Below are 11,164 nucleotides of genomic sequence, written 5' to 3'. Positions count from 1 at the left end.
CGCCTGGCGCATTACAACAAGCGCTCGACCATCACGTCCCGGGAGATCCAGACGGCCGTGCGCCTGCTGCTGCCCGGGGAGCTGGCCAAGCACGCGGTGTCCGAGGGCACCAAGGCCGTCACCAAGTACACCAGCTCCAAGTGAGTTCGTTTTAACTCACACTCCTAACCCAAAGGCTCTTTTCAGAGCCACCCATGTTATCACTTTAAGTGCTTTGTAATGCTCGTTTTTGTATTATAACGCTGGGGAAATGACACAATATTAGGTAAGTACGTGTTTCAAGTTTAATGTGAAGAATATGTTTACCTCAGTGTAGCCTCTCGTCGCCAGATACACTTTACCAATTTGTAAGCTACACAGTAACTTTCTATACTTTTTCAGAGCTGATTGATGGTTTCAGTCCTTAGATTTTCTTCTCCAGAGTGCATAACAAGGGGAATGAAGTTTTCAAGTGTTCTCTTAATTCCAAGTATTCTTCCCCCTTTCAGATGTGGTGACACTGTACGAAGGGAGTGCTAGAATAGGTTTTATGGCTTTTTTTTTTTTTTTTTATGAGCAATGATGTAACCATCAGAGGCTAACACTGATTGATGCCAGTGTAATTCTAAACTGCCAGCATCACTCTCCTATTAAGACTAAAGACAAGTGTAATTCTGACATTAACATCAGTAAGTTTTGAACCTATGAGGATACATTATAAAACTGCATTTTAAATTTTAATAAGTCTCAAAGAAGGTTATGGTTTGATCTAAGCCAAGTGAGGATCCAAAGTTGCTTTCAGATGTTCTAAGCTACCCTCTCCTTGATGCTTCCTTTAGTTTCAAGGCAATTGATTGCAGTTATATCGTTCTCCCTTAGCCACTACCTTGTGTTCCAGGTTCCTCTTCCACTGTTAAAGATTCAAGCAATTGCATATAAGGTGAGATCTGTGACAATATCTTAAAGTCTGGAGTAAGTTGTATTGCTTAATTTCCTGTACTAGATGAAATCATGCTCTTTTGTTTGGACAGTCTACCAGTCATCCAGGTATGGCAATTCCTATCCAGCATCATGAATCACAAAGAAAGCAAATAGGAACACATTTCTTGATAAGCTAATAGACTAGATGCTTAATTCAAAAAAATACTGTAGGAAAACCTCAAGTTGGCACAATCCAGTAGTTAGTGCCAGTTTCTGGGGGAAAGAGGCCAGAGATCCTGAAGTTAAGGTCATCCTAGCTACATGAGGCCAATATATTTGTGCATGTTTATAATCCAACTGACATGAGCCCAGAAAAAGGTTTGAAATTACCCACTTCATATTTCACTTAAAAGATTTTTTACAAATTGGGGGGAAAGGTGACGTTTAGACTTCTTAGTAATTCACCTATAACGCACTTGAATTTACAGGCACTTGCTTTTTTTGTTTTCTACAGACATTAAAGTAACAACTGTTTTAAGTATCAACATCCAATGTTACAGTTTTTCTGGGAGGGTTAGAATAAACAGTATTCAGTGTTTCGCAACAGCTCCCTTCTTGAAAGGGTAGGTGGCTCTGAAAAGAGCCTTTGGGTTAGGAGTGTGAGTTAAAGGAACTCACTTGGAGCTGGTGTACTTGGTAACGGCCTTGGTGCCCTCCGACACGGCATGCTTGGCCAGCTCCCCCGGCAGCAGCAGGCGCACGGCCGTCTGGATCTCCCGGGACGTGATGGTCGAGCGCTTGTTGTAATGCGCCAGGCGGGACGCCTCGCTCGCGATGCGCTCGAAGATGTCGTTCACGAACGAGTTCATGATGCCCATGGCCTTGGAGGAGATGCCGGTGTCGGGGTGCACTTGCTTCAGCACCTTGTACACGTACACCGAGTAGCTCTCCTTGCGGCTGCGCTTGCGCTTCTTGCCGTCCTTCTTCTGGGCCTTGGTCACCGCCTTCTTGGAGCCCTTCTTCGGGGCGGGAGCGGACTTCGCAGGCTCAGGCATGGTAGAAATGAACAACAAAGAGAAAGAAAAAAACAGGAAATGAGATGAGGGCGAAGCCTCGTTCTTGCCATTTTATAGAGGTTCTATGCAAATCAGCGACTCAAAAGTAGTGAACTGATTTGAAAGCCAGTTAGTGACACCATTACCCAAATTAGATTCTATTGTATCTCTTTTCTTATTGGCTGCAGAGGAAAGATAGTTTTAACCAATCACACTTCACCTTTTCCACTTCCATCTACGAGTATAAGTAGCTTCTCATTTGGCCTTTCAGTACTGCTTTGTTGTAGTTCTTTGCAGTTACAGTTTCTTACTTTTATACATCAATGTCTGGACGCGGTAAACAAGGAGGTAAGGCTCGCGCCAAGGCCAAGACCCGCTCCTCCCGGGCCGGCCTGCAGTTCCCCGTGGGTCGCGTGCACCGGCTGCTCCGCAAGGGCAACTACTCGGAGCGCGTGGGCGCCGGCGCCCCGGTGTACCTGGCGGCCGTGCTGGAGTACCTGACAGCCGAGATCCTGGAGCTGGCGGGCAACGCGGCCCGCGACAACAAGAAGACGCGCATCATCCCGCGCCACCTGCAGCTGGCCATCCGCAACGACGAGGAGCTCAACAAGCTGCTGGGCCGCGTGACCATCGCGCAGGGCGGCGTCCTGCCCAACATCCAGGCCGTGCTGCTGCCCAAGAAGACCGAGAGCCACCACAAGGCCAAGGGGAAATAAGATCTGTCTTCTAATCTCGCATAAGAACAAAGGCTCTTTTCAGAGCCATTCACTTAACTCAGTAAAGTGCTGAAATACTACAAGCCTTATGTAGATTTAGAACTAAAATTTGTTATGGCATAAGGAAGTTAAACCTGTCAATTTTTTCCCAGCTTCTCCAATAAATGAGTCAATATATTTCAGGTAAATTGCCTACTAAAACATGCGCATATGGGCAAAATGACCGTGAAATTACTTTTATGCCAAGAATATCTGAAACACCAGAATTGTAATTATTTGGCAACATGGTTAAAATGTTCTGCACATGTTACTGTGCACATAATGTTCTGACACTAGGATAGGTAAGAAAGCCCTGCTAGTGACCTGGAGGGTTGCTTTTGATTTTTGGTTGTTTTATTTTCTAGGCAGCGTCTTAACTAGTAGCTCCAGCTGTCTTGGAACTCAAGTTCAAACTGGCTTCGATCTCAGGGATCCTGCCTCTACCTCCCTTTTGGTAGGATTAAAGGCTTGGACCACTATGCCCAGCCAATGGAGGCTTTGGGGCTTCTAGCTTCAGAAAAAAAAATAAGGACTCAAAGCCAGTATTCATTAAAACTAAAGTGGACTTGATTTGTTTTAATTATTCAATCTTGATTAATTCTATTTCATTATTTGTGAAAGTGGATCAGTTCAGACTGGAACTTAAAAAGTAGAAGTACAAAAAAATGAAGTCTGAGATGGCAAAGTACTGTTCAACTACTACTTAATACTCATTGCTTGCATTAATGTGCATATTTCAAGTTAATCTTTTTTTTTTTTTTTTACTTATGTTAAAGGGTGTGTTTGCCACATGCATTTGGTGTTCTCACAGACTTGAAAAGAGTGTCACATCTCCCGGTGTAGAGTTATCTGCTGATGTGATGTGACAGGCAGAAATGAGTACTGGATTCCAATTCATATCCTCTGGAGAAGTAACAAGTGTTCTTCACGGCTGAGTCATCTCTACAGCCTATTCATCCATTTGATTATCCACTGACAATGTCACTGCAGACCTGCTAACTTCAAATTCATAGCAATCCCCCTATTTTACCCTACTTTGTTCTGGGAATATAGACAAGAATCAGTTTGTCCTGTTGAGACTTAAATACATTGACAGTACAAGGAGTATGACTGGAACGGTTTCTATGTATTGACAATAAAAGGGAGCATTGGACAATAAGAGGTTTAGTTCGAAGAAACCTCGAAACCTTTATAACTACAATCATTGTGGTAATGTCTAGAAAAGGCAATACAAATCAATTTGTAATCAAATTCCAATCCAGCAGGTAGGCCCCAGTAGACTGCACAGTAAAGGACCACCTTCTTTCAAAGAAAACAAAAATGAAAATGAAAACTGTGCCTTTACTTATGATAGTTATGGGGTATGAAATGCAAATAATTAAGTTCCAAGTACATAATAGACATGTTTGTGGTATGTAATTCCTCACTGAGAAAATCACTAGGAAGTCCTACATGACTCAAAAGAATATAGATTATCAAGTATCTGTATAATCAGCAGGGGCTAGTTGAAAAAGTGGTCAAACAAGCAAATATTTATCAGAAATAATTACTACCCTGTGGCCTAGCTGTATTGCAATGTTTTCATTACTTTTTCTATGGGAAATGGTAATTGTGCTTTGAAATGAAACAAAGTGTCAATTGCCAGGCTCTTTCAAGTGAGAATCTCAAAGCACCAACTGGGGGTGGGGGACTTAACAAATAAACTAAAACCATGAGCCCCTAAAATATTTCTGAAGACTATTAGCAAACCTTTTAGACTAAACTTAAATATTACAATGAAAGGACACACATCCCATGATGGCCTCAATTCCAAACTTCAAATATTTCTCAACAGAAGTTCGAGCTCCTCCCTGATGTCCAGAGCTCACTCTCTTGTTGTGCGCAGATGAAGGATCTGCATTTTCTACTTCCCTCGGGCAAACACGGAAGGTGTGACATAGGAGTTGGGGTTGAGGGCTGATGTTCAATTTTCAGAGCTAAGCAACCTGAAAAGACTAGAACCATCTACCAAAGCCACCTCTTTGGGGTCATTCAAGTCAAAGGCATACTTCTTTAACTCATTATTTTAATTGGGTAAAATTAAGGTAGACTAAGAAGATAGGACCCTCAGCTTTACCTTCCTGATCCTCATATACCCCTCTTATTGAACACTATCAACATAGTTGATCAAAGACTGTCCAATCCTCAAACGACAGAGCGAATATTAGAGCATTACTAAGATGACCTATGAACCACTCTCAGGATGAAAATGTGCCTTAACTTCACCCATGGTCACCATCTACAAAAATTATTTACTAATTTTTATTCATGTTTTAATCTTGACTATATCACATATTCATCATTTCTAGGCCTGTAGAGTAAATTCATAGGCAACTTTAAAATTGATTTTAAAAATAGGAGTCAAGGAGTACATTTACTAAATTTGTTCTGAAATTCATATTAATATGCCTTCCCAGTGAAATATCACTCACTCTGCACATTTAGAGTATTAAAGGGGAGGAGGACCTCTTTTTTATATATATATATATATATATAGGCTGTATATATATATACAGCCTTTATCCAGCTACCACTAATGATGCTGACAATAAGTAAAAGAGTTTCCTAACTTATATGCACTTTAGGCTCATGCATTCCACATACACTGTCAACCTTAGATAGCTTTCAGATCCCAGCCTCAAGCTACACTGTGAACAATTTAAAAAGAGAAAGGAGACCACAAGTCTGGGCACTTGAATAGCAGGAAGGCTTACAGCAAATACATTGTCAGAATTACTTCTTAAGTACACCAGTATTGTTCTTTTCGAATAGTTGTTATCCAGGTCCATCTTGCCCACCTGACAGAATTATGCTTCTCCTGATAAAAGCACAGGAGACTTAATGGCAGAACAAGGCTTAATGGTGGATGTGATTCTGCACTGCCCCCTAGGGCTGCCCCTTAGAAGTAAGGTCTTTGATAGAGGGATAAGCATAATGGCAGGTTGTAAATTTCTTTTGTTATGGAAATAAAACCTAATTGGGGATCAATGTTGGTAAACAAACGTTAGTGTTCTAGTATCCTAAGTTTTGCTTATCTCTAATAGGCCTGATTAGCAAACTGCTTATCTCTGCGGAATGTTGGAGGCAGTACTCCCTTAGCTAAATTCTACTTTGTGTTGCTTAAGGTCTCTCTCCTAAGCAATCTGTTAGGAAATCCTTTCAGCATCAATTCTATCACTTTGAGCTTCTTCTACATCATATCAATAAAGAGGGTAAAAGCTATGAAGTTCTTAAACCATTTCAGAAACTGAAACGCTGTGTCTAGCTTTTTAAACAAGGATAAAATGTTGCTAACCTAGACTGAAACAAAAGCATTGCCCATAACAAATAATCTTTGAAGTTCTTAGTTTTTGTTGTTCCTTTTTTGTGTCTGTATTTAGTGTGTATTCCCAAGCACAAAAGCGAGTGGGAATGTGATGGTAGGAGGACAGTGTGCCAGACTCCACTCTCTTCCTCTACCACATGGCTTCCATGGGGTTAACCTGACATCCTCAGGTATGAACCTGATGAGCCACCTTGCCAACTCTGATCTTTGGAGTGCTGTCTGCTCCACTAACCACTAATAACTTGTATTATTAAAATGCTCCAGGTAAAAATTAATCCAATGTTTGATTGTATCAATAGTAAAGACCAAAATGAAGAGCTATATTTCTTTATAATCCTATTGTGGCCTTAGCCTTCCCATGTGTACAACAGTTTTCCCTGCTTCCCAGTTTTAATGTATTTTGTCCAAACTGTATATTAATTAAAGAAAATTAAAGAAAAAATATTAATTAAAGAAAAAAAACAGTAACAAAGTGCCTGAATCCTCCTATAATCATAATTTAGGGGTCTGGGGGTCAAAGTATGTGGCACTAGTGTCAGGTCAGTGTTCATATATGTACCTGGAACTTCACAGTCTTCCTTCACATTTCTGCCATGTTCAGTTCCAGCCTTTAAATGTAAAATTGCCGAGTCTGTGGGGAGACCCACGCAAAGAAGTGCCTGAGAAAGAAAAGGTTTGGTTTCTGTTTCTCTGAGAATCTCATAAATCTAGTGTAACTCCTAGGCATCTACTTCACCAATTCATCAAACCCTAGATAATTTTGGTATTCATTCTTAGCAGACTCCAAGCTAATTAACCCTGACTTTTCCTACCTCTGTGTTTCTTGCTCTTTGCCAAGTTTCTCAAACTTAAATTGTGTTGTGGTTTTTGCTCTAGTCATGAAATAATTGTGGCCTTGTACACTTATTTCTTCAGACCAACAGAACTTAAAGACTTGGTGACAGCAGTTGCTTAAAGAATCAGTTTTAGGATGGATCAGCGGTTAAGAACATATACTATTCTTGCAAATGATCAGAGTTTGAACCCTGGTATCTACATCAGCCAGCTCAAAACTACCAGTGACAATGGACCTGACAGTTTCTTCTAGATTTCACATGCAATTACATACACACACACACACACACACACACACTTAAAAAGGAAAATTAAATCTAAAAGCTAATAATGGCTTGGATATAGGCTTAGAATTTTCTCTACATCTACTTTAATTAGGGTCAACGTCCTTTCTAGCCCAATGACTAGAGGTTGGGGAGAAAAACGGTTAATAGGAAAAGAGGTCTGTGGACCAATCTAGAAGTAGTTCTTTGGGAAGATTCTACTCTTCGTTGTCAGGATACCAGTAGTCCAGTCCAATAGCAAACATCAGCACCAACCAGCAGAAACCTCAAGGCTCTGCAAAATCGGTATGCGTCAACTGAAGCAGCAAGAATCAGCCAGAATACTTCAAGATGTTCTTTGGCAGATACACTCTATGAAGTGAAGACCAACAAAGACCAGCAAAGACCAGCAAAGAATAGCAAAGCATTGCATGGCTTCATACTACAAAAGCATCCTTTCAATATTTGTAGGGGTCCACTTATACTCTTTCCAAACATCACTCATCATCTGAAGCATCTACTCCAGGAAAATTCCACATGCCCGGTGATGCTTTATAATGTATGCTTGGGTCACGGAGTGCCACTTTTAGAAAGTGTGGCCCTGTTGGAGTAGGTGTGTCACTGGGTGTGGGCTTTAACACTCTCACCCTAGCTACCTGGAAGCCAGTATTCAGCTATCAGCCTTCAGATAAAGATGTAGAACTCTCTGCTCTGCCTGACAATGTCTGCCTCGATGCAGACCTAGCTCCCACCCTACAATAATGGGCTGAACCTCTAAACCTATAAACCAGCCCCAATTAAATGTTGTCCTTTCTAAGACTTGCCTTGGCCATGGTGTTCACAGCAGTAAACACTAAGACATGCCCTCTCACGTGTCTGCTTCAACAAGACAACCTCTCACAGGAAACTTTCAGGAAAAAAATCGCATGACACAGCTGAGTTTCCAAAGAAACCAAAAATTTCCACTTCAGTTGGGCTTCAATCTTACCACACAGAAGGCCAAAGAGGAAATAAAGAACATCCTCGAATACACAAGGAAATGTAAATGCAGAGGCCATCAGGGTTAAGGTGAAATCCTGCTCAAAAAGAATCAGCTTTGTACTTCCTGAGGGAAACACACTTTGGAAAGGGATGTGATTCCAAAATTCCAGAAAATGCCCATCTTGCTGAAATTTCATACTTGAAGAATACAAATGTTAATGGTTGCCCTTGCTGCCACATCTCTTGTCTTAATAAACAAATGAATATTCAGGATCCACTTTCCTTTTCCAGGAAAACTGACATAACAGGTATATTTAAGAGCACTGCCTGAGAGGCACACATGGATTTCAAGTATGCATTTCAAACACACACCAACATGTAATTTGACCACAACCTTTAAGCAATGTGAATGTTCAAGATACATATTAACTTGATGGCAACAATAGCTTTAGTGCTGGTTGGACCAGAACCACAAAAAAAAAAAAAAAAAAAAATACTGAAGCATGCCAGGAGCTGGACAGATGGCTCAACAATCAAGGAGACTGGCTGTTCTTCCAGAGGACTGAGGTTAAATTCCCATCAACGACACTGTGGCTAACAGCTGTCTGTTTCAGGGAATTTCACACCTTGTTTAGGCCTCTACGCAGCACTGGATATGACCAGTGAACATACATATAACCAAAACACCCACACATGTAAAGTTAAATTTGCTTAATTAAAAAAAAAACAAAACAAAACTGAGCAAGAACATGCCCAACGATCTGTCTTCCCCACCCACCCACCCACCCATTCAGGCCATTGAGGTTTGACCCTGGGAGTCCTGCGTAAAAGCTGATTGCTTCTGGGGACCTCCCCTGTCAGGCCTGCCCAGGTTCTTCATTTTCAGTATGGTATGCAAAGGACCTATCTATACCTGGCAATTTCTAACTTGCTCCTAACCTGGATAGTAGCACTTGAGTGCTTTGGGTGCAGTTGTCGCTGAAATTCACTAAATCTGACCTGGTAAAAGGTCCAAATAGAAAATTTGGACATAATTTTTAGAGCTACATTTAAATACTTAAAAACTAAAAGCTGTTCAGGCTGTGGAGATGAGAAGGTCCTTAAGCTCACTTACTTACTGCCCTTCCAGATGGGTTCAGTTCCCAAAACAGACTTGGTAGCTGACAACCATCTCCAGTCTCAATGGGTCTGAGACCCTCCTCTGGCCTCCAAGTCATGTGCTGCAATGTATACACATGCTGGTAAAACCCATATACATCATTTTAAAAAGGAAAAAGAACAAGACAAAAAACAAACAGCAGCTGTCAGAAAGTCACATTCACTTGTCCTGTCTTGTCCTGCTTCCAAGCAGAAAACAACCCCCCATATTGAACCTGCAGAAATCACATCTCATTTATCAAGGGAAAACATTTACTACAGGCTGTATGGAGTATACATAAAAAGCACTATGACCTAATCCAAACTGAATCTTCCCAAGTGTCCAGTTAGGTCTTCTTCGGGTCTTGACTTATGAGGGCTCCTCAATCATGCGCTATTTATTGATGTTTGTCTTTCTCTTGAGAAGCATCGTCACAGTGAACCCAGTAGAAAACTGGGAATTTGGGTCATAATGCATTCATTCTTCCACTTCCCCTGTGTGCTTTTTATACAAGGTTGTAACAGAAAACTATTTAAAAGCATCTCAAAATATCGGGTGCAAATCCCCTGTCTCAACACATTCTTGTTTTCAGATTAGTAAAGTGACAGGAAAGTATTGGGATTCTTCCCAACATTATTTGTCACTGCAGGAATATGCAAACGAGGAGTTACCGATCTAAACTCTGATTGGACCAAATTTCTAAAACCTTGTGGGACGAAAGAAATGACTATTTTGCAAGGGATAGTGCAGATTGCTTGACTACCACTAGGTGAATTTTGTACCCGATGGATTCGTTTTATACTTGCTATTAACCGACCATACTGTAATTTGAAAATAAGCTGTCTCATCTGTGCCTGAAAATAAGAAAGGTTCTATAATGTGGGCAAGAACCAAGTATTATTTGTCTGGGAACCTCAGGTCTCCACAGATGAACCGCAAGGCAACACAAAGGATCTTCAGAAACACCGCGACGCCATCTTTCTCGAGTTTTCGGGTAGTTTCTCACTCTGCTCCAACACAAAACAAAGTGATCGTGCTGGTCTCTGGAAAGAAATTTAACTTACATTTTAAACACATTCAAAACTACAGTTGTCATTTACGTGACACTAACTAATTCGAGGAAAATAATAACCGGGGAAAGGCTCCGTAGGTGGAGCATGGTTCCGGGAACCTGGAAGTATAAATTAGCAAAGCTCCTGGCAGGTAGTGGCCGCCAGATAAACTGCATTAGCAATTTCCATATGTGTGTGTGTGTAAATGTGTGCGCATGTATATGAGTGTGTGTATATATACATATTTATAATAGCAGATAATGGCAGAGGCAGGGAAATGGTTAAACTAGAATTCTAGAGCACGTTGTTCTGGGACATGCTTTGTGTATAGTAAGTCAGGTTCACAACCGGAAGATGACACGAATAACGTTCGTCTGTAAAATGTCTCCGGGCTTACCAAACAGCACTTAGAAGCTGATTATTTAAGGGGACGGAATTACCATTGGTTATTTAGCAATCAAAAAATCGCACTACAGGAATCAGCCAATCGTCAATCCCCAGATGCACTTCCGCAAATTCCGAATGACGCCTGAGTGCTGCTGGCCAGAATCCAATCAGAGCGACGCATTTCCAGCATAAATAGGAGCAGCCCGAACCCTCTGTCCCTGTTTCTCCTGCTCTGCCATGGCTCGTACTAAGCAGACCGCTCGCAAGTCCACCGGCGGCAAGGCCCCGCGCAAGCAGCTGGCCACCAAGGCTGCCCGCAAGAGCGCCCCGGCCACCGGCGGCGTGAAGAAGCCTCACCGCTACCGCCCCGGCACCGTGGCGCTGCGCGAGATCCGGCGCTACCAGAAGTCGACCGAGCTGCTGATCCGCAAGCTG

At 41.8% G+C, this 11,164-nt stretch overlaps 6 protein-coding genes across 7 annotated transcripts in view; 3 read left to right on the top strand and 3 right to left on the bottom strand.

The window, feature by feature from the left end:
- Window positions 1-165, top strand: part of LOC110308105 (histone H2B type 1) — a 46,576-nt gene extending 46,411 nt beyond the window's left edge. The window contains exon 2 of the mRNA XM_029468397.1: window positions 46-165. Within this exon, the coding sequence (XP_029324257.1) occupies window positions 46-144 (99 nt within the window). The 3' untranslated portion in view covers window positions 145-165. The remainder of the gene's footprint in view (window positions 1-45) is intronic.
- LOC110308115 overlaps window positions 1-11,164 on the bottom strand; it is a 49,533-nt gene that overhangs the window by 7,574 nt on the left and 30,795 nt on the right. The window lies entirely within an intron of this gene.
- LOC110308099 (histone H3) overlaps window positions 1-11,164 on the bottom strand; it is a 31,088-nt gene that overhangs the window by 2,236 nt on the left and 17,688 nt on the right. The gene's annotated exons all lie outside the window — the stretch shown is intronic.
- On the bottom strand, window positions 1,530-1,983 carry LOC110308107 (histone H2B type 1-F/J/L). Its single transcript, XM_021180460.2, has one exon. It carries the CDS (start codon window positions 1,953-1,955, stop codon window positions 1,575-1,577), a length of 381 nt encoding a protein of 126 aa, XP_021036119.1. The 5' UTR covers window positions 1,956-1,983; the 3' UTR covers window positions 1,530-1,574.
- Window positions 2,173-2,848, top strand: LOC110308101 (histone H2A type 1-B/E). Its single transcript, XM_021180454.1, has one exon. It carries the CDS (start codon window positions 2,279-2,281, stop codon window positions 2,669-2,671), a length of 393 nt encoding a protein of 130 aa, XP_021036113.1. The 5' UTR covers window positions 2,173-2,278; the 3' UTR covers window positions 2,672-2,848.
- LOC110308109 (histone H3, embryonic-like) overlaps window positions 8,625-11,164 on the top strand; it is a 4,025-nt gene continuing 1,485 nt past the window's right edge. The window contains exons 1-2 of one of the 2 annotated variants that reach the window (XM_021180464.2): window positions 8,625-8,636; window positions 10,967-11,164. The exon at window positions 10,967-11,164 is cut by the window's right edge and continues 1,485 nt beyond it. In XM_021180464.2, the coding sequence (XP_021036123.1) occupies window positions 10,967-11,164 (198 nt within the window). In that variant the 5' untranslated portion in view covers window positions 8,625-8,636. Of the gene's footprint in view, window positions 8,637-10,878 lie in introns of those variants that run through there. The other variant, XM_029468398.1, reaches the window with a different exon arrangement.

The sequence above is a fragment of the Mus caroli genome, chromosome 13 (genome assembly GCF_900094665.2).
Source record: "Mus caroli chromosome 13, CAROLI_EIJ_v1.1, whole genome shotgun sequence".
Taxonomy (NCBI): Eukaryota; Metazoa; Chordata; class Mammalia; order Rodentia; family Muridae; genus Mus; species Mus caroli.
Note: the sequence above shows the minus strand (reverse complement) of the source record. Positions and strands in the feature narration are given on the sequence as shown.

Excerpts from the sequence above, each read along its gene's own strand:
- LOC110308101 (XM_021180454.1), top strand. The coding sequence starts at position 2,279 with ATGTCTGGACGCGGTAAACAAGGAGGTAAGGCTCGCGCCAAGGCCAAG.
- LOC110308107 (XM_021180460.2), bottom strand. The coding sequence starts at position 1,955 with ATGCCTGAGCCTGCGAAGTCCGCTCCCGCCCCGAAGAAGGGCTCCAAG.